Source organism: Aptenodytes patagonicus, chromosome 5, assembly GCF_965638725.1.
Source record: "Aptenodytes patagonicus chromosome 5, bAptPat1.pri.cur, whole genome shotgun sequence".
Classification (NCBI taxonomy): Eukaryota; Metazoa; Chordata; class Aves; order Sphenisciformes; family Spheniscidae; genus Aptenodytes; species Aptenodytes patagonicus.
In genome coordinates, this window is record NC_134953.1 from 74,852,072 (window position 1) to 74,879,470 (window position 27,399).

A 27,399-nucleotide genomic window follows, 5' to 3' on the forward strand; every position below is an offset into this window, starting at 1 on the left:
GAGGGACCAAAATCTCGTTCTGATAAATCCAACGATGCTGGGTACCTTGGGGCTGCGGGCTCATAAAGCCCCTGTCACTTAAAACGCCTGCATTGTGGGGGGCCGAGCTGGAACCTTCCTCAAGCCGCGACCCAAGGCCCAGGCAGGAGCACGGGGAGCGCAGCCGCGTGCTGCCGACGGGCCTCACTGCAGAAGCTTCCCCCTGCCAGCCTGCTCGTCACCATGCTGCCACTGCTGCACCAAAGCAGAGCTGCCCGCGGGACGTGCCTCCCGTTTAGCTGTTCCTGTGCGAACTCCCGCAGTTCGGTGAAACACCGCAGAAAACGAGTTTAAGCAAAACTGCTGGAGGTTGCACAGAAGTGTCTGGGGCACAACGTTTTTGGCTCTGGAATTGAGACCAAGCAGAGACCAGTTCCCAGAAAGGGGAAGAAAAGACAAGAAAAGTTTAGTTCCCCCTTACTGGCATCATCTGCTACAGCTGTTCCGGTTTGCCACTCGGATGATTCAACCATGAGAAAAACCTGGCCCTCCTGCAGGACCCGCAGGTGTCGGGGCAGCCCTGCTGCGACTCATGGAAGCCCTTGGCAAACGGGCCATGCGGATGCTCAGCCTGGCTCAAGCAGACACACAAACACACGCGCACGCCTGCTGGTTTGTGTGGGTTTCCCATGTTACCCTCACACTCCTGCATGGTGTGATCCGCTCTCTTCTGTCTCTTGCCCTCGCACCCACCTTGGCAGCAAACAGGCCAAGGAGAAGAAGAAACCCACAAGAGCTGCTGCAAAACCAAAGCCCTCCAGCACGGGACTCCAGTCCAGACTAATTCCCCAAGAGATTATCCATATGCAAAATTAGTCTGTATATTGAGCAGCAACAACAGGTTTTCAAGCGCAAGCTTTAAACAGTGGACAAAAAACTGTATCTTCGGCATGAGCCTCTCCTCACTGATAAACAGAGGGATGAATAGGACAGGAGGGTCTACAGATTTTGGCAGGTGCCACTACTTCAGTGCTTTAAAGTGATCAGTATTGAAGCCTCTGAACAGATGTAAATTGGCTATCTATTAATCAGATACAAAGGACTGTTCACACCACTAAAGACCACGTCTGCACTGTATAACAAGAATATTTTTCAATCTGCTAGCTCAAAGAAGGAAATTCAGCGGGGTTTAAAAGTTCTCTTAATACTTGCTAATATTGAGTCAAATTCATTATCACACACCTTATAAACACTTTTCTGCTGACTGAAATGCTGTGTGCTGGTTGAAAATGAGCTAGTTTGAACTTGCCAACACATTCCTCAGGTCTAAAAAAAAAAAACCAACCTTTTGGAATAAAAAGGAAGCTGAACTATTAGAAGATACAGATGCTAAGATAAACATTTAAAGCTTCTCTTCTTCCATTTGCAATGACCTTTTTCACAAATGCTCAATAAACCCAAAAGATGAAATAGTAATTTAAAAAAAAAAAAAAATCACTGTAACTGTCAATGTGAACACAGCACGCGATAGTAAGTTCCCCCATAACCTCTGAAATGTGTATGTAGCAGTGTCTGCAACAGATGTGCCCCATCAGCACTGTCAGTCCCATCAAGCTTTCCAGGTTTGTCCTGGCTTCTCATGTAATCCGTTCCATGAAAAAGATCTTCTGCTGGCAATCACTGTCAACAGCGGGTCCCTTCTGACCCTATTCTCATTATCTAGACTTGAAAGAGTTTAATTTCCACCATAGAATGACAATCATTTTCAGAAATGTTGCAAAAAATATGATAGATCGTATCTCAGCATTTCTTTATCCCCTGTCTGCAGCAATTTTTCAAGCGCTTTGTCCACAAGCAGCAGAAAAAAAGCGGTTGATGTGGCGGATGGGAATACCACTATTAACAGTCTCTGTCAACAAGAGATCATTTTAATAACTTACGGAAAGTTCACCTTGCTGTCCCCAGCTGTATCTGTTTCTTTCCCATCACCGTAGTTACAACAATAATCCTATTTTAAAACTTACTTAACTGGTCATTCTGGAGTTTCTTAAAATTTCACCCAAAGTATCTCATGCTAGCTACTGTCAGTAATAAAAATGTGTAATTAAATTGCAATTCTTACACTGCTAGTATTACCAGCATTATTTCAGTAATAATGCAATGGGATAGTCAGATGCCTTTGCAAACACAATGAGGAGTACATTAATGAAAACAAGTCACTGGTTCATACTTGCATGTCTTAAAGGTCCTTTGTAATGGTTTGGTGGTTTAGCCAACGGTCATTTTGTTAAAATAGCAGATGTCAGTCAAATGCCTCAAAGGAGCAAACGAAGGAAACAGTAAATAGGCAGAGCAGCGGAATTATGCTTGGTATGTTAATTCATCTCTGTGCTGCATCTTATGTGTTCAGACATTTGATGAAACAAAAAGATTACCACATTACAGCACCTGGACAAAATAGGAAAAAAGGAATTTAAACTACTCAAGTCTAATACAGTGGGACCTATAACATGAGGGTGGTGGTTTAACCACAGCCGGCAACTGAGCACCAGGCAGCCACTCGCTCACTGCCCACCCCCCGGTGGGATGGGGGAAGAATCGGAAGGGTAAAAGTGAGAAAGCAACTTGTGGGTTGAGATAAAAACAGTTTAATAATTAAAAAGAAATAATTATTTTAAAAAATTGTAAGGAAAAGGGGGAAAAAATATCAAAGAGAGAGGAAAATAAAACCCAAGAAAGACAAGTGATGCAAATGAAAACAATTGCTCACCAACAACCGACCGATGCCCAGCCAGTCCCGGGCAGCGCCCCCCTCCCCCTTCAACCTTCCCCCCCAGCTTTATTGCTGAGCATGACCGTCTTATGGTGTGGGATATCCCTTGGGTCAGTTGGGGTCAGCTGTCCCGGCTGTGTCCCCTCCCAACCCCTTGTGCACCCCCAGCCTGCTCGCTGGTGGGGTGGGGTGAGAGGCAGAAAAGGCCTTGACTCTGTGTCAGCACTGCTCAGCAGTAACGAAAACATCCCTGTGTTATCAACACTGTTTCCAGCACAAATCCAAAGCACAGCCCCACACTAGCTGCTGTGAAGAAAATTAACTCCATCCCAGCCAAAACCAGCACACATGAGTAAGGCTCTGCACCTGTACACAATGCAGAGCTATCTTTAAGCATTGGCCACCTGTGCGTCCCAACTCAAATTCACTGCTTTAGCAGGTGAGTTATTAGCATACTAATGAGATATTTGAAACAGTCAAACATAACAATGGATAAATTATTTTGCTATAGTTTTCTTAATTTCCTCTTCAGCCCTGCATATCATTTTTCTTTCATGCATATTCTAGACTGATTTTACACAGGGTGTCCCATTTGCCAGTGAGAGTAATATAAGTGTGTTACAGCAAGTCTTTTGGAAGCAGTGAGGTGCTTTTTTTTTTTTTTTTTTTTAAACAGAACATGAAAACATTGTAAAGAGAGGTGAATGGAAGAACCCTTAATACCTTACTACTGTTGTGAGGCCACATAACCCAATTATGTGTGTGCTCACGTGCTAACCACCCAGAGCTATCTCAGGGAAATCTTAGATAGTAGAAATAGGGTTTTAAAAAAGACTTAGAGAATTGTGCTGTGTAGCTGTTATCTTCAAGAGAAGCACGATGCAATGATCTTCAAAAGTTTTTATATATAACAATGATGAAAATAATATCACTTGCGTAAGGTTTAATTGCATTGAGAAGCACCTGTTTAAAGGACAAGAAACCAAAATTCAAATATTTTATTATTCTGTATCATTTCAGAGGCTTAAGAAATTAGAAAATTGATTCACATAATCAAACATTTCATAGAAGCCTATGTTTTTACCATGTATTTATGCTAGAAAAATTTGCTTAATTTTATAAAAAATTACTTTTCAATTAAAGCGGCAGACTATTTTACATTTTTCTTTCCCAAACTACCATGCAGCTCAACAGACTGTTGCACTGCCCTCTTAGTTCCTGCAACAGCACAGCTTCCCCAGTGCAACTTACATAAACAGATTTTAAACTGCTTGTAAAATAGAGTGTAGATTTCACAGAAATTTAGTATCTTAAAAAAATAGTTCCTCCTGGAATTTAATGTAGGGATTTCCACATGAAATGCCTGCTGAAATTTCAGTTTAGTCATTCTAATTACTAAATTGATTTTTCTACACAAAGACTACACACCACCTTAAAAATACCAGCCAACCATCTTCTGGTGAGATTCGGGGAATGGCAGTGCAAGACAGCTACAAAGACTACAGAAGACCCAGCTACTGGACTCCCAAAAGCCCAAGACCAAGAAGCACTAATGAAAAAGCCTAGCAGCTGTTCTCACAGTCCAGTTTCTATACTTTTTTTTAGGCCCTGGCCATGGTCACAGTCTGATGAAATTCAGTTAAGATTCCAGCTGTGTGATCACAGAACGAGTGAAATATTTGCAAAATGAGTTATTGCATTTGTTCAGGCTTTCCACCATAAGGCCAGTGGGAAGAATATAGAAACAACATGGAGAACATAACACACAGCCTTAAAAGGTTATCTACCTGGATTGCTTCTGCGAGTGGGAAACCCATCCACAGATGAAAAGGTCGCAGAGAGAACTGAAATAGGAGGCAACTAGAAAAGAATTCTCCATATTGATCTCTTTTGAAACAGTCCTTTATCAACTGAGCTTGAAACAAAGTTAGTTGAGCTCCATAGCACAGTATTAGGCTCATCTCCGTGCTCCCCCTGGATCTAAAGAGTTTGAAATAAGTTTGGTGTGAAGTTACCAATGTCGTGAACATGGTGAGAAAAAGGATGACAGGATCAATGATGTCACTGTACATCTGATTGTGAAGGAGCCTCTAAAGCAGCGTCTTCTATTTTGCTTTGTAGATTCATCCATGTAATAAATAAATAAATAGGTAGACATGAGTAAACAGAATTCCTATTCTAGATGCCACTTTTATAATTTTATTGAGGCCTGAATACTTTCAGAGCAGCACACATGACTATTGTGGGAAAATAAAATAGTAATTATGCAACTTCGCACTTTTCAATCTTGCTTATAGTATAAACGCTATATTGATTTAACTCAATCATTTTATTTAAGCTGATGCAATTTGTGCATGGACAGTGTAGGTAGGTATGTACGTAGAAAGTCACTGCAATTATTTAATACGAGGCATATCTTAATTTTCCTTCACTGCAGGCTATTGGGTTTCACAAACCACTATGTTTAAGTCTCACCCCTAGGTCCTATACTATCGCATACCAAAAACACCTCCCACTTTTTTCTTCTAAGCTTTAAAATACCTGTATCATCTATTTATTTTACACAACAGTCCTACAAATTTTTGTCTTTCAGTAGAAGTAGTGAATCCCATAGATTTTTTGGGGGAAAAAAGTAAATGATTTTGAAAAGACTGAAAATAATCTCTGAGTTGCATTACACATTTTTCAGTAAATCATTGTTTTAGCTCCTCAGCAGGTGGCAGCACAAAGTTATTTACAATGTCATATTAATTCTGTACTGTATTAGGTAATTTGTTCTTAAATTTGCAATAAGAAAACCCTACTATTAGGTAATTATACCAGATGGAAGAGTTAATAAGAAAAATCAGGCTGTCTGTTTATTCCAGTTCTTCAGGATCACTTCAGCTGCATCTAGTGTGCTGTCTTTCTGCAAAACAAGGAATATCACTATTACTGCAAGTATGAAGTTCTTGAAAAGAGAGTAGCAGTCATGATTATATCATCCCACATCAATATTTGGCAGCTTCACTTGCATCCTGTTAATACCTGTCAGTCAGTTTTTCATTAACAGTTATAGCTACAAATCTAGACTACACAAAGAATTCAATGCTGATTCCTTGCAAATATTTATTAGGTATATTTAAAAGATAACGTATTTTCTAACCATTCATACTATCAAATTTAATGAAAGCAATACTTCTTATATAAATGCCTGGCATTTATGCAGTGATGTACTTGGCAGCTTTATATTGGAGACATGCTAGCATAGTTTCCTAATCTTCATGTGTACAGTTGGGATTTTTAAATCTCCATGCAACAAAGTAATGCTGCGAACTACTTAAACGTAATCCCTCTAAATATGGGTAATCTATCCACTGGCCAGTTGTGTGGCTTGGCTACAACCTGGCGAGTCATACAAGTAGTCGTTAACTTGACATGATTAGTGCTGTTCATCCCGGGCAAGCCACATTTACAACCAGCAAGTTTCATCCTGGTTGTTACTGGCTCGGTTTATATCATAGTCTTTGTATCTCATCAAAAGAACTAAATAACACAAGGAGAAACTCCCCTTCATTACTGGTTCAAGCTAAGGCTCCGATCTTTATACTAGAACAGTTAAGGAGTTGCACGTGTTCCATTATGCTGACTCTGTTACAGAACAATCGGGGAAATATCTTAGGGCTGCGGGCTTATCAAAGCTTATGTACGTGTCCCCAAAGTCTTTCAGTCTTTTCAAGAACAGATTCAACAGGAGGAAGAATATATGTGAAAAGGAGGTGCTCACAAAATGGCAAACGTCAGCCAATTCACAAAAAACATGTAAGATAACTTCTGTGTCTTTGTTTTCTTTTGTAATTTGGAGCTCGTGTGAAACCCTATGTATTTTCAGGCAAGTGAGCTAAATTTGAAGGTGACCTCCTCACTGTTTTTGTTGCGGGAAACTGAATGGGCTTGGGGTATACCACTCTGCTATACAATTATTCTCTGCTCTGGATTATAGAATTCACCTTAATTGATAGCGTACCTGTATCATTCATTTTCACTGTCACCACTGGTCAAGAATGTTTTTAAAAATCAATAGAGCAAGCTAAAAAAGGCCTACCCACCCAGTTTTTTCCTGCCATTGCCCTTCTTAGCCATGTCACCCACATTTATGGTTTAAAGTCCCTCAGCAAAAAGACAGTTGAAGCTACTTTGTGCTGAATTTTACACCAAGCTAACTTTCTGTTCCTAAAACCATCCGACTCGAGAGATCCTGAGCAAAATGTAACAGTCTCTCGCAGATTTCTGTACTGCATTGATTTTTAGGAGTCTTAAGTCTTCCCAGGACACAAATTTACCTTAATGAAGCAAAAACGTATATATTTTTCAAACTCCCTTTTTGTCTCAGGACCACAGAATGCTGAAAGAGGAATTGCTGACAGCTTCTGAAACATAAAACAGAAATGTTATTTGCTTATTTTATATATGTATAAAACAAATCTGTTTTAAGCACGATGACTTTACTATTCCATTTCTAGAACTCTCCCTCCCAACATGTGAGGGAAAGACAAGGTTCAGTTTTGTATGCACTAGCTAGGCTTAACTAAATTCAAATTACTTTTCCTAGGCAAAACATTTCAAAGGTACTTCTGTACAACTAGCATTTAAGCGTGCTGAAAGAAAAGTGCTGGGATGTAACACAAACCTACAGGGTACATTTTCAGCATATTTAGCAATATTTTAGCCACATCATTATCAGCAGTTACTATAAACACCAAATAATATTTTGAATGGAGTATCTCTACTACATTATTTAATAAGTACAGTTGCACTGCTTTTGCTTTCAATAGAAAAGCATTTCTAAAGCTAGAGTATGACTAAGACACCTTACCTTAGATGTTATCATCCATTTGACAAATTTATAATCATAAGGTTGTTTCTCATCTACATCAGAGAGATCCACATCTAAAAAAATTAAATTTAAAACAAACATGTTGTAAGATTTCCTAGACTCCACTGGGAAGGCATTCATTAACAGCACTTTATTATAGTTAATACTTAAGAATAAAGATGTATGCTTTTATTTTAAAATATAATTAAAAAATTAGACTGTAACAATTAAAATAGGCCAACAGATTGAACCTTTCCATTCTGACCTGAGCACTTGCTTTCCATTCAAAGCAAATTCAGACATGTAGCTTGGCAGAAAGCCATGCAGTACTCCAGGAAGTCCTCAAGTACGGGTTATTGAGGGATCAGGACTGCGGAGGGTACTGAAGAGTGTATTTATAGCACAGACAGCAATAATCACTGCAACTGCAGTTTTCTCATCTGTGAAACTGGGGTATCTAAAACTTTCTGACACACGGTAGCACTGCGAGGTCCAGCTGCGTTTAAACATTTCTGTGTGAATGACAAGTGCCATTAGGACCAGGTAGTGAAAAATGTGGAACTTGAAAATGTTCCCCTGTGGGAATTCTTCCTCCAAAGTTACCATAACCTGAATTTCCAAAAGGTTTTGTAAATTTTGGTAGCATTTTACAGTGTTTAGAAATCAGAATGCCTCAAAGAGCCTTCGGGGTATGACTTCAGATTAAGAACAAACAAACAAACAGAAAAGGGAAGGTACAAATGGGTACGAACTCAGGATATTAAGCCAGGTGCTTGGCTCTCAAACTTTTTCATAATCACAGAGCTTTTGAAAATAGACATTTTTATCCACCTACTATATCCTCCCTAAAACCTTGCCAAAGCTTTGCAAAACACGGACAGTAGTAAGGACCACAAACAAGGGCTTTGCTGAAGTTTATAAAATGTACCTCCCAGGCTAAGGTCAAATGGAAAATTTCAGTCCCAGTTAGTACTTCTGACAATGTTATGCAAACATGAAATGAGAATATAGTTTAAAATGAAAGTTGCATTTTCAGATTAACTATAGTATTTGCTTTCTACGCTCTGTTTAATAAACTTGATACTAACTTAATGTAGAAACATCAACAATCATAAAGTATCCTCCATCTGGAATGACAGGCTTTAGTCCAGCTTCCTGAAGTAGCTGAGCCATCCGATCACGCTTGCTTTCCAGCTCTCGAGACAGTGAGTAAAAATAGCAGTCTGGGTCATCCATGCGTTTATAGTCTATCCCAAACGCTTGTGCCAAAGCCTCCTGGAAACATAATCAATGTTCAAAGTACTCATGGACACTCAGTACACTCAAAGACACTCAACACACTTCCTACTGAAATCACGTGGATTTTTCTTCGATTCTGGCCCTTATTAGGCAAATCAGCATATACAAATTACACAAGCTACGTCCAAGTGTGTAATTTATTTGTTACTTTGTGCTGTGGCAATACCCAAAGCACCCAATCATTTGTTAGGCACTAATCATATACAGAAGCCACAGTCCTTGACACAAGCGTTTGCAATCTGAATTGAAGCCAAGTTTAAATTATTGATGATAACGTATCATAGAATACTAGAAACTAGTAGACGGAGATAATGCTCAGTAAAACAAGACCTTGTAGCAAGAACTTCTATTTATATTTCCTAGGAAACCACTAAGATTGTCACATTTTATGCAAGAAGCAGCAGTTTGTAGGTAAAAGAAGAAAGAATCTGCAAGAGACTGATTTTTTTTTTTTAAATGCCTAGTGAGCTGATCAAATTTGTCTCCTCGTCTTGCACCCCAGAATATATATTTTGACAACTAAAAATTCATTGTTGTGATTATTGTTTTATTACAGTGAGGCCTACAGTTTTGCTACACCAGAAGATAACCTCCTCTGCCCCAACTGTACGTACCTGTAATGGAGTTGGGCAAGTATACAGTGTATTTTGGTGAACAACTTGCAAATGCTTAATCAGGTTCTGGGGACCAATAGACCAACCAAGCTAAGGGAAGAAAGCATGCATATGTTTTACTTACAGCAGTGGTGTTACTAAAAATTAACAAAGAATTAAAATTAGCCGATGTCTCAAGTTTTTCTATGTTAAGAATTGGTAGGGAATTTGTTTTGATAAAGAATTAAGAAAAGAGCTGGTTTACACAAAGTTCGCTGAATGATGCCATTAAAAAAAGTCTAGATTTGAGACAACAGTTATAGTTTCACTTATCCCTCTCTCTCACAGGGTACTGAGCAAACTTTTACCTCTTCATTCAACAAGGGTGAGAAATCAAACTGAGCATTTATTAGGAATGTTATTCCTAATTGTTTTAGAATCTTTCCATCTCATAAGCTCCTGTGTCAAAGGTGGTTTGGGCATAAAACAAAAGCTCACTATATGTCATGGGTCAGTTTGAGCACAGGTGATGAAGAAGAAAGAATTTAGTTGCCAAATGGTTAAATATTTTTGTTTACTTTCTGATATGTATTTTAAAGTCAAGCAAAATATTATCATTAAATATCTTACAGAAATATAAGCCATTCCAAAACATACCATTATCACAATCTGAAAAATCACCACAAAACCAGGAAGTTAAAATACGATAATATCCATGTTTTCTCCAAGAATCTTGACTGGTTTTGAACAAATCGTACTGTGTTTATTTTTTTAGTATTGTTTTCTCACAAGAGCTTATTAATTGAGAGACAAGAAGAGAATTAAAACATGGGTGTTCAAGATAGGTAATTGCTCCAACTGAATGCTATCTTCATGTTTTGGAGACACAGAGATTTGCCAGAAGCTTTCAAAAGACAGGTCATAAAAACGGAGACTTTTTTAGTGTAATAAATGCATTCTGTTATTTATATAACTGAACTCTTTTATATTGATTCTTCTTACCTTCCAGCCAGTTACACTATATGTTTTTCCAGCACTTCCTATAGTTATTGTTCTTTCCCACATACCTGGCAATGTAGCTGTATACAAAATAAAATTAATTGGGTAAAGGTGCATTCACATATTCCATGTGGTTAGAAAAACTGTACTGCCCCTAGCTCAGAGCTGTATGTTGATAAAACATTGCAGCATATTAAGCAAGCAATGAGAATATTCTAAAGTTATAGCAATTTTAACAAATGAGAAAGGATATATGGCCCAATACTTTTTGGCATGAAAAGAAGGTAAGGATTAATGAAAGGAGAAAGAAGAGGCAGAAAGAGAGAGGCACAGTTTGTGAAAACTACGTTAGTTATCCTCAGCTAAAATGTGTAATTATTCATAAGAAAGATATGCTCTAAGAAGTGGCTACCATTCATCTCAAGACAGCATTATTTCTGATGCCTGATAATAGCACCATATACAACATTAACTCAGGCACTGCAAGCTATTTTAATAGAATTGTCCGGTTCAGTGTCACTGGCTGTCTCAGACATCAGAAAAAGAAGGGAATTACTAAGACTTCTAACCCAGAACCAAACACCGTAAAAATCAGAAAACTAGCAGAGTGAGTAAATAAATTATGTTTTGTTATATAATTTGAACAGGCCTGGGACTGACTGAAAATAGCAGCTAGCTAAGGATGTCTGCAAGGATTAAGGGACACATGGAGGCCTATCTCTGTATTTCTATCTGGTAGGAGACCAAAATCCTTTGTTTCCTTTCCAAGGAGATGACAGAGCAAAGGTCTCTTCCTGTAGTTTGCCTTTTTTTTTTCTGCACACTGCTTCAGGGGAGCTCTGTTTGGACTCTTTAACTTAATTCATTTTCAACAGAAACAGATAAATCAAGACACACTTAAGTCTGAGACACAAAGTTAGACAAGGTCATACCACTACTGCAATTGCAGTGGTCAACAACATCCGGCTCCACCTCGCTTGCACACTAGAACCACTACCAGTGAACCTGTCAATTGTTAACTCCCCTCCTCTAGGGAGACCAACGAACACAGATTTTCCAAATAAAACCACTGAATTTCGTAAGGAAGTTTTTGCAGCAGTTATCTGCATTAGACACGGTATAAGTCTCTGCAGTTATTTGAAAACATGTATTGTATTTTTTTGAGCACACTTGCCAAGAAGAGAAACAAAACAGCAGGAAAGAAACTCATATCCCAACTAGCCCACCCATATTCACTCAACTGCTCTGCGACCTTGAAAACAAAAAGGCAGTTTGAACAGATGCATCTTCTAGCTAGCTAGATCAAGAGTATAGATCACTTCCTAAAGGCAAGCTCTCACAGACTGCAAAAAGAATTGAATTTCAAAGCTAATGCCCTCTAGCGAGACTGTTTTGCCACATAGTCATAGGAATTCAACCTTGGAGACAGAATGTAACAGCATTTCAAACATTAGCAGCAGCAAAAGGGCACAGGGGAAGAAGCAGCTCCATTGCTTTTACAAGCAGCAAGTTTTAAATAGAGAGGGAAATTCCTCTGTGCCATATGGCAACATCATTATGTGACACCATAACCAAGTCTGACTACAATTTAAAAACTAATGAAGTGCAAACTAACACATATAATAAGCCTGTTACCTGGGATAGCGCTCAGCTTGTTGAGAGGCTTGTTCAGAATCCTCGGTTATGAGATGCAATCTCTAAATCTGCCAGTGCAACCCTAATCATTACTTAGAGGAGGTCCACGGTTTTACGGAAGTCAGATAATGATGAGAAACACGATGAAGTGCTCTACACTACAGAAAACTGCTTCAGTGACAGCAGCACAAAGACCGTACTAATTTTATGATCTATGGCTAGCAACCCCTGTTAAATTGTATTAAGGAACCACCATCAGACCCTGTAAATTGCTGCAATATCCATTTTGCATCTCTCACCAAAAAAGTGTCACTGCATTTGATGGAATATGTAGAGGTTAATATGGAAACACAAGAGTTTTTAAATAGTGAAATAACACACTCATTTTTTCTTGTATTATCTTTTGTAGACAAAAAAAAAAATCTCAGAAACTTAAGTTAAAAAGAGCAGATCTTATTTCTTTTACTGAAATAATGTTATTGTTTACAGTGTTACCCTGAAGGTTTTATAATCATTTTAACACTAAAGATGATATCATGGGATCTGTTAGAGAATATGTACCTAAACCTAGCTGACTAACTGTCCAGGCTTTAACTTGCATTATCATTACACGGTATTTTTACATTTTATGCTAAACTACAGAATGCCTTTTGTTTGACTGGAAGTGTTTTGGTTTGAAGCATTAAAGTAACAATTCTGATACTAATGAACAATAGAGTTACTGTGTCTTAAGAATTCACCACCTGTCCATTAAGACAAAGTGTAACTGACAACATCAGTGTTCAGACCTGCTGCCACTGCAAAGGAAAATGGATTACCTTACACCACCCACAGAGATTTTGGTTCTGAGGACAGCTATTTGCATGAACCACCTGCTAAGCCCATGAAGAAAGCTTTAATTTAATTCATTTTAATTTGCAATTGGGACATGATAAGCCACACATGCTCAGTTACTGTGGTAACTTGTTAGGATGCACTGACTCAGATTACTATCACATTAATGTACCCAAAATGTTCCCCTTCTTCCATGTCTGAAGGTCTTTGAGAAGGTATCACTATCAAGGCACCACAACAGCCATGAAATTAGGCCACTTTCAAAACAGACTCATAGCCTATGCATGGCCAGTACGATCAATGTACTGCAGCTGTATGATCAGCAACTGTGTAGCTGAGCTATTAAGTATTGCAAGGTCATTTAGATACAATTTCCTTTTTATTATTTATAAGATTCAGTTTTTACAATGATGTAGCCCCCACTAACAGAAAGTTTCTTTTATTGCCACTCTACTTATATGGAATTGAAGCATAGAAGCAAAGTTATTCAGCATTCAACCAGTGGTAAAGCCAGGAAAAAAGCTAAGCTTTTTCATGTCTAAGTTGTATTTATGTCTCTTGATTTCATCATTTAATCTCAACTAGATGTCTCTATTGCACACGACTGAAACGTGCCTTCATTATGACAATAAGCACATCATAACAGATAGTTCACGCAAGGTGCTACGATCAGAAACAAAACATCTGTACACAGAAGAAGGAAGTTTTGGCTTTAGCCAGCTCAAATACATCAGCAGATGCAAACCAAGACCACCACACTAGAAACTTTTACATAGATGCTTAGCTGTAGCATTATAGGATTGGGGAAGGAGTTCAGTAACCTGCACTAGATTCACTTGTTCTGAGACAGTGGGAATGATTCCACTAACTTCAGTGAAACTTGAATCAAGAAGTAAAACAAGAGGGACAGAGACGTAACATCATATTTGGCATTCTAGTTTGTTCTTGCAATGGTGCTTTACCCCTGCAGCAATACCGCCTGAAGACTTTAGCATACTTTCATACTGCCCATGCAGCGACTTACTTCATTGAATTCTATGTCCATTATTTAACACCGTCTCTGCACTTTGGAGGAACAGTGTTCATGCACTATCTATCTCTGCACTAACCTTTATACTTTTTTTTCTTTTTATAAGTAGTGAGCAAAAATAATTGTGTTCCTCATTATGCATTTCCCTCATTGATTATCTCTATAATGCTTTGAGAAGGAAGTTTTAATCTCTGTTCCTTCTATTAGTTCTTCAGCAAAGCACAGTCCAATATACATACATGAACAGCAGTTATATCTGTCATGGCCAACAAAGTAACTGAATAAGGATGGGATATTCAGATGATCACAACTGATTTATGAGCATCAGTCCCACTGCTTTCTATGGATATCTGCTCCAAAGTCACTTAAGAGCTTTTGGAAATTCTGTTTGGAAATTATTCTTCAAAATGTTTTTCAGAAAAGGGAGGAGCTCTCCTCCTTAGAGTCTAAACATTGTAAAATAGTCAAAGCTTGAAGTTTGAGCTCCTTCCAGCAACCATTATCTCCAAGAGGCACGTTTACGTCATTCCGCAACCACTTCTAAGCTGCCACAAAAAATCAGTACCTATTTTAATGTGTTTATTTCCTTTATACACCAGCCATTCATACACCTCATCGCTGATGCACAGGGTATCATGTTTAATACAGAGATCAGCTATTACTTGGAGCTCTTCTCTGGTGAACACCTGGGATACAAGAAAGTAAGGGACAATGCATTAGTCACAGTATTTAAGGAAATTACAGTAGTGTTAAAGCAGGATTCTTACCTTGCCTATAGGGTTGTGCGGGGTATTCAGTATAATTGCTTTTGTTTTGGAATTAAATTTATTTGCAAGTTCAGCAGGATCTAAGACCCAATCAGCACTAGATGCAGAATTTCCATCATTTTTCTTAAAAAAAAAAAAACAAACACAACACACCAATAAATTTATGCATTATTTGAATACATGTTACAGCCTAAACAGAGATGCCCAACTTATCATCCTCAGACACTTTCATAACCATAGTTGACAACCTATCCAATCTGTCCTGCTCTCCTGGGAGAAGGCACTTCTAGAAACAGGCAGGGAGGCTCTAAGAGCAAGGTTAATTACTATGACAGTGGCTGTCCTTTCCTGGCCACCGTCTGTCTCAAAGCCTCCCCAGGAACTGGTTTCCAGGATCTGGTTACACAGATGCCGATTATAACTGTGTGTAACGCAGGAAGCCCAGTCACATGACAGGAGAGTTTATGGCCTTCGCAGACACTAGAACAAGCGTGTGCATGCTTGGCTGGAAAGATTGATCACCACTGGAGAGATTCAAGGTCTTTTTCTCCTCCTTGTCGATATGAAAATGGCCAAACAGTTAAAAATCTGCACCACTGAGGCTCTGGAGTTGCTGTGGTATTACACAAGGACAACAGAAGTTTGGGCCAGTTGCTACAGAGAACAAAGAGCACGGCCACACTAACTTTCTGACACCTGCAAGTTACTGGGAGAGGGCCAGACCAAAAACAAGGGTGCGAAACAGAAAATACTTGGAGGAACCCCATCATTCAAAACGTCCCTAGAAGGAGGGCACCCAGAGGAACAGTCTCACCTACTCCCACTGCTGTCCTGGAGGTTTTGTCACTCAGTGTTGTTCTGATTTCATGGTGTTCATCCAACAGTCCAGCCTAAAGAGCCCCTCAGCCCTCCCCATGCAGGGCTGCCAGTCACCCAAGGCAACGGTAACAGGATCAACGCTTTGCATCCAGAACAATCCTTGCAAGCTGCCAGCATAATGCCAGCAGTACCAATTTGAAAATTAACCCATACCAAAATTATTCCTTTTTACCAATAAAGGAAACAGGAATTCTCGTATGTATAGCAAATATGCCTACAGCATGATAGCTCCTTATTTAGTAAGCAGATTTTGGAAAAGAAATTATATTCTGTCATTGTAGGAGTTGCTGAAGGCATCAGAAACCAAATCTTTTGAAAACCAGCAGATACAGAAATTGCACTGATATGTGATCCTCCTTCCCTTATTTCCACTGAAAACATTTTCTGATGACGTTCAAAAAAGGAATTTTGATCAGCTTTCAGAATGCACAAATTAAAGTAAATGAGAAACATTGTCCCACCTTCTCCAACAGTAATAAAATATTCTATCTGCTTTGGATTATCATTGCCTCAGACTTACACTATAGCAATCTATCTCATTTTTATACAATTGGATATTATGAAAAACTATACAGAAGAGCATCATCTAGAAGGTGTTCATCAAACCGTACTGAGTATGGATGAGAAACTTTATATGATAAATAATTTTTAAAAAGCTACTCACATTTCTCAGTGGGATAAAAACAGGCTTTGCACCCGCCATCTTTACCATTGGTTCATAACAGTCATAAAATGGCTCTATTATTATTACCTGAAATTACAATCATCAGTATCAGAAACAGAATTTACCGTGCATGAATCATCACACTTCCAAGATTTACTTTGGTGGTATAACTTGATAATGTTTCTGGCACTCCATCCTGATCTAACATAGCAGAATGTTCCTCCTTTTAGATCATCATATAACAATGCCCTCAGTCTAAGTATGATAAGCACTACTCGTTTTTGACGACACACACAGGCTGTTCTTCTCTAGTTACACATTACAACTATTAAGATACAGTATTAGGAACGTTTGGGTCCCGCACACAGGTTTGAAGGTGCAAGGCAAAGGTAGGAGACAGCAACAGCAAACTGATGAACAATTAGGCACAGCTGCCCTAATTCTGTCCATGAAATTCCAGGATTTCCAAGTATCTAGAAATGTCAGAAGAATGTCTGAAGTCCTCAAATTTTATCAGAAGAAAATTTTCAGGTAGAGAGGACAAATTCAAGGAAAATTGCATAGAGGCTAGATAAAAAAAAAACCCAAAGGCTAATTGCAGAGAACTGTTACAAGAAAAGAGAATTGAATATCAAAGCAACAGAAAAGGAAGAAAAGATACAAATGAGAATACATTATACAAGCGAAACGAACAAAACACTGAAAGCAAAATGCATGACAACACAAATAGTTCTTGTCCACTACAGATACAAACAAATATTCCCCCCAAATGACTTTTAATATTGTCAAAAAGGCAGACATCAGTAGTGAAGGGATGAATCATCACAGCTGGTACAGTAAACTAACAATCCTTTCTTTAAAGGACTTTTCTGCTACCTATGCTGCTCCCATGCAACAGTCCAAAACAGAACTTGATACACAATGGTTATTCAAATGCCAACAATACTTTGCGCCACCCTTAGTCTTCTGTTGCAGACAACAGCCCACAAGTTTTCTCAAATAAGAAATCAGTGTGTATTGTGTCACCTAACAGTAATAGTGATAAAGAAACTGCTACAGGTACCGTAAGTATGAAAGAAAGGGGTTTGTAAGTTGGTGAATGATAGGAAGACATCCAAAGGATAGTCTCCTGATTACAGCTTCTGAAAGTCAGATGTGCAACTGTAACAAATCAAATTAATGAAGAAAGAAGCCCCAACATTAACATATTTAAAAGTGGACAAATAAAAAACAGGCAAATTCTCATTTCAGTGAGTATACATGAGTATTTCAAATAAAAACTTACTTCGTCTCCCTCTTCAATTAATGCCTGTATTGTACTAAAGAGAGATCCATAAGCTCCCACGGTCACCAGGATATCTGTGAGAGGATCAATCTTTCTTCCACAAACTCTCTCATATACTTGAGATAAGGCTTTCACCAGCGACGGATGTCCCTGTTTAAAGCAAACAAATGCAACTGATTTGTGTGTTCCTGACAACGTACAAAGCCTGTGTTTGGGTTTTTTTCCACATATATCAAAATAATACATTTTGAAATAGAAAAATAAGAGATGAGCCCTCAGTGTTAATGGCTGCTAACAGGTAGCGTGGTTTAAGGTTTTTGCACATTAGGGAAGAAAAGTGGTTTCAATTTATTCGTATCTACCAGGAAATTCTTTTTGTATATCTGATGATTTTTAACTTCTATCTTATTATCGCATCTCAGGATAGCTCCAGGTAGCCTATAGGAGCGCTAGGACAAGAGACAGGAGGAGAGAAGGGAATACTCTGACACCAATTCATCCTCACCCCCTTTAGAGTCTCTTTCCCACCTGCCCATATTTCCATCTGAAGCTCCTTCTGTTTCTTTCCTTACCTTTCAACTAAAAATTATTTGGTGCAAGGGAAATCTTTTTATTCTGTTTATATACTGCTGATAAACAGCACTTGTGATCAGAATGATGATTCATATAATCATATCCCAAATCTCAGAGCACCGTTCACCATTTGTGTCCCCTATAGGGACATGGCACTTAACGTACTCTTCTCAAAATGTGCAAAGAACACGAAAACAAGCATGCAACAAAGATCATATACAATATGAAAATAAGAAGGCACAATCTGTTTACTCAGGAAGCCTATAGGTTTCCGGCTGTGAAAAATCTTTTTTGTTTTTGGATACTTGGTAGAAATAGAAAACAGCTCCGTCAGGAAATGCAACCATAACAAAAATCCTTCTCTAAAATATTGAACACTGTACCTCTACGCACAAGGCATAAAATCATGAACCCTTCTGTAAACAGGAACATTACCATAAATTAAGGCTTACAAGTCATTGTTGATTCAGATGACAGCCATTTCTTGCCATGAGTGTGTCAGCTACACAGGAATGCTGCACCACCCAAGTCACGTTAGGTCACTCTACAGGCCATAGCCCTACAGTCAATGAGAGGTCCAAGCACTGCAGAGAGCCGAGACAATGTCTCAATTATCAGATGGATGTGCATCATTCATACTCATCCCTCCCATATTTGCTACCACAAATAGTTGTGCTCAAAAATCTTAGAAGTGCAGAAGTTCGTAGAGGAAGTGCAAAGGCTGAAAATGGGAATATTGGTAAAAATTCCTCTTTAATTACTATCTGCAGTGTAATATACCTGCAAACACGCATAGTTATCATGGGAATTATCAAACTATTTGGAAATAAAGAACAAAGTCAAAGAAGTAAATACTGAATAATTGCATGCATTGGGAAAATTATATTTATGCTTGATTTGCAAATCATTTTAGAGAATCAGTCTGTGAATATTTGCCGGAAGGTAGACTGTAGCCCATTCTCTCTGTAGCCTTTCCCCCTGTGCCAAGGCTCCTCCAAAACCTTGTCTGCCTGGTGAGCAATGACTTTTCAGGTACCCTATTGTGGCTTGTCCTGGTTTCGGCAGGTATAGAGTTAATTTCCTTCCTAGTAGCTGGTACAGTGCTGTGTTTTGGATTTAGAGTGAGAACAATGTCAATAACACACCGATGGTTTAGTTGTTGCTAGGTAGTGCTTACACTAGTCAAGGACTTTTCAGCTCCCCATGCTCTACCGACTGAGAAGGCTGGAGGTGCACAAGAAGCTGGGAGGGGGCACAGCCAGGACAGCTGACCCAAACTGGCCAAGGGGATATTCCACACCACGTGACATCATGCTCAGTATATAAAGCTGGGGGAAGAAGAAGGAAGGGGGGGGCGTTCGGAGTGATGGCATTTGTCTTCCCAAGTAACTGTTACACGTGATGGAGCCCTGCTCTCCTGGAGATGGCTGAACACCTGCCTGCTGATGGGAAGGAGTGAATTAATTCCTTGTTTTGCTTTGCTTGCGTGCGCGGCTTTTGCTTTCCCTATTAAACTGTCTTCATCTCAACCCACGAGTTTTCTCCCTTTTACCCTTCCGATTCTCTCCCCCATCCCACTGGAGGGGGGAGTGAGCGAGCAGCTGTGTGGTGCTTAGTTGCCGGCTGAGATTAAACCACAACATGGCTGATGAACATACTAATGCTTAGCCCAGAAGTTCACTAAATTCCACCCATCTTTTGTGTGCGTCTGCCACTAAACAATTGCTTTATACTTTCAAGTTATACATATATATATATATATATATTCTTCTTGCAGAGACTCTGCACACAACTAAAGGTGATTAAACAAAGTGACCCAAAGAAGGATGGTAATGAGGCTACCTTCACTGGGGATTTAGGTTTTTTTCTTTTTTCTGTTCTTGCCAGGGCCCCGAGAGCCCTAATAGGCCTTAATGGCCCTGACCAGCCTCACCCAGGGCCTCTATCCAGAGCTGTGCCCCTGGTCCAGGGGCTCCATTTAAGCGCTATGCAGTAGGGTTGCTGGTCTGCAATTCAGTTACGGCCATGACTGTACCTGGCCATAGACCCTGTTGATCCCGGCCCCTACCTGTAGACTGATTCTGTGGCTTGACCTTAGACCTGCCTCGTCACCCTTGGACCTGCCCAGCGATCACTGGGTTATGTCTAACCATGGTTAGCATTGCCGGGCCTGACCTGTAGATTGACTTCCTGGCTTGACCTCAGGCCCACCTCACCACCACAAACTTGCCTGGTGATCTGGGCTGACCTCAGCCACCATCTCTGGGCCTGCCTTGCTCAGGTACTGTGAGACTGGGACCTGGCTGGTGAGGCCTCTGCCCTGCTCGCTGTGATAGCTTCTCCTTTAGGGAGCTGCTGGCCACTGCTGCTCCCCGTTCAGTTCTAATACATGCAGATTCTCAAGAGAATAGGCAAAAAGTTATGTTGGAATATATAGACAATGGTGCCACAACGACCAAAGCAATTGCTGGCCTACCAGTCTATACAGTGTTTTTCTATCACTGTTGCATAACGTGGTCATCTAGAAAAACATTAGATAGACTCCTTAGGGTCTTGTAGCAATCCTGACACATGATTCTCAGTTGGGCAACATGGTTTTTCTTTACCACAAAATATAAGAAAGACAAACCAAACAAGGAAGTGGTCATACTAGAACAGTAATAGACTACTTGAATATCCCACCTTGGACAATGATAAATGCCACACACTCACACCCAGCTCAAGACATAAACGCTACAAGCCAACCTACAGAATGGGTAGTGACTATCTTCCAGGGGAAAAAACTTACTGTTTTGATCACTTCCTAATCTCCACTGAAATCTACTGTATGTTATGGGCGAATCTTTTCTTGATCCTAGAGGTGCAGTCTCAACTGATATCAAGTATTTCTTCTCATTCTACCATTATTCTATCAGATTCATGTTTACACTGACCAAAATCGGAGGTAAATGTATCATTTACACTCTTTAAACTGTGAAAAGACTCTTCAAAGACAATCTATCCCACATGTGCTCTACCATTTTGCTCTTGCTGAAGGATTCTGCCTTGAAGAAGCCTACACAGAGGATGTTCATTAGTAACGGATAAGGCTACTAGATCAACTTAATTTGGGACATAACAGTATGGCCTACAGATAAAACTAATTTAAAGCGAAGTCAATTTTTTTCCCTGTGGCATGTTCTCCACTGAACTTGGGTCCTCAAGTTCCACAGTACTTACAAAGCCTCGTGTGTACTGGTTCAGTCTGTCAACTGCCGCTACCTTTGCCAGCTCTTCTTTAACATAACTGGGAGGGGATATATCAGGAAGGCCTTGACCAAGATTAACAATTGAGGGATCTGCTGCCACCTTTGTAAATTCAACCCTAAAGGGAAAAAACATCTTACAGTTAACATACCAGAAAAAATTATCTTTTCCTTCATTAGGATTAAAAGACAAAAAAAGCATTTCACTTTGCCAAATTCACAGCAGTGGAAACTGGTTTAAGTAGAGTGCTCACATGGAGAGGTAGGGGCTGGGACAATGGTAAGTAACCACAGGAGTCAGAGGGCACCCAATAAAAGGTTGACTTTCTGCATCCACAGAATAACTTTTCTGCCAGCAGAACTGTGCTCAGATGCGTACGCACACAAACACACAGTAACTCTGGATATGGGCAGAAATGGAACACTACCCTCTTTGCAAAATGAAGTAGACCTAATTAGAACAGGTACATTCAATAATTTAAAGGCTAGATTCTGTCAAGTGAAGGTGTCATTTAAACTATCCAGTCACCTCAGAGTGCTATAATTTTTTTTTTGTGATTTTAGGCAACAGACTCTTTCAGGCTGTTCATTAACTGTTCCTAGTAGCCTGCCAGATACAAACATTAGGATTCTTGAACTTTTTTTTTTCCCCCCTCCCTTCACAGGTAAGCTTTGCATTTTACTCTTTCCTCACTACCCAAATGTTAACAAGATTAAAAAAAAAACCCAAACAAAATCAAAAAACCCACATAGCATCACAGTTCTGTCAAAAATTAACACAAATTACTAAAAATGAGTTTGAGGCTGGATGACCAAAACACCTTGTGTATATATATACACACATATATACATACAACTAACATAAGCCCAAAATAGTGTTTTCACCAACTAACAAAATCCCATATTTACCAGTGACGGCAATATTGCTTTGAGACCAATTTAATACCTAGAAAAAAGTGTATTAAAAATAATGAGCTAAATTATAAAGACAAATATAATGGCTTTGAAAAGAAATCTGACTCATTTGGTAAACACAAATCAAGTGTAATTGAAATATATTACTCAACAAAGTTAACATTTAAATTTGAAAGTCAGCTATACGACCATGCCCAAGAGTTATACTTGTCTTATGTGATTTACTAGATGAAGAGAAGCCCAAGCCTAACGTTTAAAGCTCAAGACTAAGAATTAATTCACACCTTTAACAGAATTTAGTTCATTGCTTCTAAGCAGGTGCCAAATATATTTCAGCAGAGATAGCAAGTGCTGCGTACCTTCTTATCGACAATAATTATCAATTTGGAAAGAAAATGTATCAGCCAAAGATATTTTCTGAAATTTGCAGATATTTTCCTTTTACTTACCACACATTGCTATCAAGGCCTTCAATTCGTCTTGTGTTTTTGTGTCTGAAGGCCATTGTCTGCAAGATCAAAATATACAGACAGAAGGGTTTTGTTAAGAAAGACAAAGTACTGTATTGTTGGATTCTGCATGACAAACCCTCCCGCATGCTTTCTCAAATATACCACTGCCAGCTGAATTCAGTAGTTACACAAAATTATAGACATGTTCTTTCATTAAAGCTTCCATAATAGCTTGAATTCAGACTAACAAGAAAATACACAAAAATGTCCTAAATTCTCATTCATCATTATCTAAAGCCACTGAACTTTCAGCAAGGAAGGAGCAGGGCAAAATTCAGCTCAACAGCTTTAAAAGATGACCTAAAAAGAAAAAAATAGGGTACATACATTCTTTTTCTTTTCTATGATATACTAACAACTTAAAGACTGTGTTATTTCTAGCCCAATTCCTGCTCAATCCAATTTGGAAAGCTTGCATTTTCTATGTAATTTTATTTGTTAAATTGATGGGTAAGAGGAAAATAGCAAAGACATTTCCTATTTTCATTCAGACTTTTAAAACTTTAAAGTATTTACTTACAACACAGCAAAACCACATTAGAACATGTTTTTCCTGTATATTCAGACCTTCAGTTAAGGTCTTGGAGAACTGCTTTAGAATAGACTTTCAATGAGTACTCTCTAAAAAGGCAGAGAAAAACTTATTGATAGTTGTGGTATTTTTAAGCTAAAAAGAGAAAAGAAAGTTAGGGAAAAAAACCAGATTTATTTCTATGTGCAAACAAAAAAAGTGCAAGCCCATTTCTATCTTTGTAAACCAGCTTGATACTAGAAAAAAATTACATAGGAATTACATAGTCCCTCAGTACTCCAGACACTCCTGTTTCTTTGAGTCAGATTACCAATTTCACTGACTTTTACTACTGCTAGCTATTGTTATTTTCTGAAAGATTGAAAAACCATATTCTAGCTACCATATTCTGTGAAGAAAACGTCTGCGTTACCATTACACTCCAAGTTTCAACTTTGAATCAATGGGAATGACTCAGTAGAAATATTATGCAGGCACATGTTTGTACTCAACCTGTTTACACTAAAGAAGCTACCATATACCTAATGATTTGAAGAATGGGAAGCTATAAAATTAAACAGATACCTCTCTGCTCATATGTCTTCTCTACAGATCTGATTCTGACCTCATCTATGAGACACAAACACCAGAGGAATCAAGCACAGGACACCTTTTATTTGTCTTCAGGAAGAAAACCACTAAGATAACTAGACAGGTGAAGCTGTACTTCTTGACACAGAACATACACCATAGTTAAGAAGGAGTTCTGAATAGGTAATCTATACTGCATCTATTTAAAAACACACATATGGTTTAGAAGATGAATCCAATTTTACAGTGTACATCTTGGTAAACATGATTAATATTTGGCTGTACTATATAAATACAAATAATACAGGTACTACTTAGACTGAGCCCCACACACACACCTTTTTTCACATGCTAGACGACTTCTCGTACTACAAGGAATAAGAAGTCTCACCTTGAATCTTTCCAGTTAATAATGAGAATTCTGTATGCTGCCATGGGTGAATTTGTTCCATTGACCAGCTCTTCTTGAAATTGTTTCAATTTGCTAAAAGCTAAAGGCTTATCAACTGCAGGACTTTTATAATTAACTATAATGTAAATCTTAACTGCATTAAGTAACCTGTATTGACAAGTAAAATAAGCCTTACACCTTACAGCTCTCATACTGTTTTAAGTTTAAATATTTAATGATTCAAGTCTTCCTATTTTTTTTTTTTTTGTGCCTTGAAACTAGTTTTAAAACAGAATAGCTGGTCCTGCATTAGTTTTCAGATTTTCACAGATTCAGCTTACAGTGGGGTTCAGGTCCACCTTATTACTTTGAGAAAGCCAACCAATTAACTGATATTTTTAAATGATTCCTTAAGTAGCATTCTTTCTTCCAGAAGGTCATGAGAATTCTTAAGACTTTTTTTTGTTTTAGCCCAGTTATGCCATCCCTTGATAATCTTCAAGCCATTTCTAGGTGCAGGGCTAGGATTTCCATGAGTTTAAGATCGGTGTTAAGCAGGAGAGGTATGTCCTCATCAAGCTCTAACTCTGACCTCCTGCTTTCCCTAACACTTTCTATCAGGGAAAGCACCTGATAGAAAGTCAGGTGCTGCTCGTATTTATCTTTCTTCCTAATACAAAGAAACTTGTGATTAAATTGAATGGCAGTATGTTTAATAATGACAGAAGCAAATACTTTTACATGGTCCGTAATTACAGTGTGGAATTCAATGTCAAAAGCTACAACAGAAGCCAAGATCTTAAGAAAATTAAAAAAACAACAGGAGTCGATTTCAGCACATTTAGTGAGAATATCCTTCTCCATTAAATAGAATACAAATACTTAGAGCATATGAAAAATTGACTCAGGCAAAAGCTGACCTTCAAAGTGGCTTGCACGCTAAAAGAAACTTCTCATATGGGAAAAATATGCTACAACTCTCCAGTATAATGGTTGGAACATCTGTTTTGAAGGATCTGACATGTGCCTTGGTTGACCCAAGTTGCTGACTAGATGAACTCCTATTCTGACCCGGGAACACAATTTACATTCCAGTGTTCTACATGCAATGCAGAGTGTGACCTCCAATCACCTACCATGTTGCAAAGCTCTGTTTTCTCTCAACAAAACTGGAAGACTTAAAACAAAGTTACACAATCTTATAAACAGTTAAGCTGGGAAATTGAGAAGATTCTGTATAAAATTAAGTTTGAGGTACGTATATACCCCTTGTTATTGCAGCATCAAGAAGCACCACCACTCTCATTTCATTACAGGAAAACTGAGATACAAAGAAATTAATTGATTTACCAAAAGTCTGTGATAAAGCTGGGACTGAACCTGTCTCCTGTATCTCAAGCTCCAGGGCCCTAACAACTAGGCAATCCTTCTGGCCTGATATGTGCTAGATGTGATTTAATTAAAAACTGATGAAGTGACTACATCAGTGGACACGGGAAGGGCTACAGATGTCGTCTATCTGGACCTCTGTAAGGCCTTTGACAGGGTCCCCCACAACATCCTTCTCTCTAAACTGGAGAGGTATGGATTTGATGGGTGGACTGCCCGGTGGGTGAGGAATTGGTTAGATGGTCACATCCAGAGGGTACTGGTCAACGGCTCAATGTCCAGATGGAGACTGGTGACGAGTGGCGTCCCGCAGGGGTCCATATTGGGACCGGTACTGTTTAATATCTTCATCAATGACATAGACAGTGGAATCGAGTGCACCCTCAGCAAGTTTGCAGATGACACCAAGCTGAGTGGTGCGGTTGACACGCCAGAGGGATGGGATGCCATCCAGAGGGACCTGGACAAGCTTGAGAAGTGGTCCTCTGTGAACCCCATGAGGTTCAACAAGGCCAAGTGCAGGGTCCTGCACCTGGGTCAGGGCAACCCCCAGTATCAATACAGGCTGGGGGATGAAGGGGTTGAGAGCAGCCCTGCCGAGAAGGACTTGGAGGTACTGGTGGATGAAAAGCTGGACATGAGCCGACAATGTGCGCTCACAGCCCAGAAGGCCAATCGTATCCTGGGCTGCATCAAAAGAAGCGTGGCCAGCAGGTCGAGGGAGGGGATTGTGCCCCTCTACTCTGCTCTGGTGAGACCCCACCTGGAGTACTGCGTCCAGCTCTGGAGCCCTCAGCATAAGAAAGACATGGACCTGTTGGAGCGGGTCCAGAGGAAGGCCACAAAAATGATCAGGGGGGTGGAACACCTCTCCTATGAAGAAAGGCTGAGAGAGTTGGGGTTGTTCAGCCTAGAGAAGAGAAGGCTTCAGGGAGACCTCATTGCAGCCTATCAGTACTGAAAGGGGGCTTATAAAAAAGATGGTGGCAAACTTTTTAGCAGGGCCTGTTGCGACAGGACAAGGGGGAATGGCTTTAAACTAAAGGGGGGTAGATTTAGCCTAGAGATAAGGAAGAAATTTTTTACGCTGAGGGTGGTGAAACACTGGCACAGGTTGCCCAGAGAGGTGGTGGATGCCCCATCCCTGGAAACATTCAAGGTCAGGTTGGACGGGGCTCTGAGCAACCTGATCTAGTTGAAGATGTCCCTGCCCACGGCAGGGGGGTTGGACTAGATGACCTTTAGAAGTCCCTTCCAACCCAAATTATTCTATGATTCTATGATTAAAGACTGAAAAGGATACACAAAGCAATAATCGCCAAATTCTGTTATGCTAGTGGGGTTAAATATTTGACTGATTCAAATATCTTATTTTGTTCTTGATAGTAAATGTTTGGATCAATGTAATGAAATAAAGAAAACACAGCTAATGCATATATATTGGCAACATTGTAAAATTAGTGCGTCTCTCAAATATTGCACAAAATATTTTTACCTATGAAGCTGAAGGCATACTTACTGCAGAGGCTGAAAGTTTGATGGATCTGTAAAGCAAATCTGTTCGTAGTTGGTATGTTCTAATGCCAAGGCAACAGAAGCTTCGTGAAGCAAAAAGCATGCCTGCATAATAAATAAGTGACCTGAAAAAAACTTACAGATTCGAGGAATGAGTCTCTACAC

General features: G+C 39.3%; 1 protein-coding gene across 5 annotated transcripts in view; it reads right to left on the reverse strand.

Moving 5' to 3' along the window:
- Positions 1-3,928: 3,928 nt before the first annotated feature.
- The window catches only part of KYAT3 (kynurenine aminotransferase 3), a 28,037-nt gene continuing 4,566 nt past the window's right edge, over positions 3,929-27,399 (reverse strand). For 2 of the 5 annotated variants that reach the window (XM_076340563.1, XM_076340564.1), the window contains 13 exons: positions 27,239-27,369; positions 22,775-22,833; positions 21,385-21,529; positions 17,593-17,742; positions 16,308-16,394; positions 14,765-14,887; positions 14,563-14,683; positions 10,502-10,578; positions 9,521-9,610; positions 8,696-8,882; positions 7,608-7,681; positions 7,075-7,161; positions 3,929-5,660 (listed from right to left, as the gene is read on the reverse strand). In XM_076340563.1, the coding sequence (XP_076196678.1) occupies positions 5,598-5,660; positions 7,075-7,161; positions 7,608-7,681; positions 8,696-8,882; positions 9,521-9,610; positions 10,502-10,578; positions 14,563-14,683; positions 14,765-14,887; positions 16,308-16,394; positions 17,593-17,742; positions 21,385-21,529; positions 22,775-22,833; positions 27,239-27,337 (1,362 nt within the window). In that variant the 5' untranslated portion in view covers positions 27,338-27,369 and the 3' untranslated portion in view covers positions 3,929-5,597. Of the gene's footprint in view, positions 5,661-7,074; positions 7,162-7,607; positions 7,682-8,695; positions 8,883-9,520; positions 9,611-10,501; positions 10,579-14,562; positions 14,684-14,764; positions 14,888-16,307; positions 16,395-17,592; positions 17,743-21,384; positions 21,530-22,774; positions 22,834-27,238; positions 27,383-27,399 lie in introns of those variants that run through there. The other 3 variants (XM_076340565.1, XM_076340561.1, XM_076340560.1) reach the window with 2 other exon arrangements.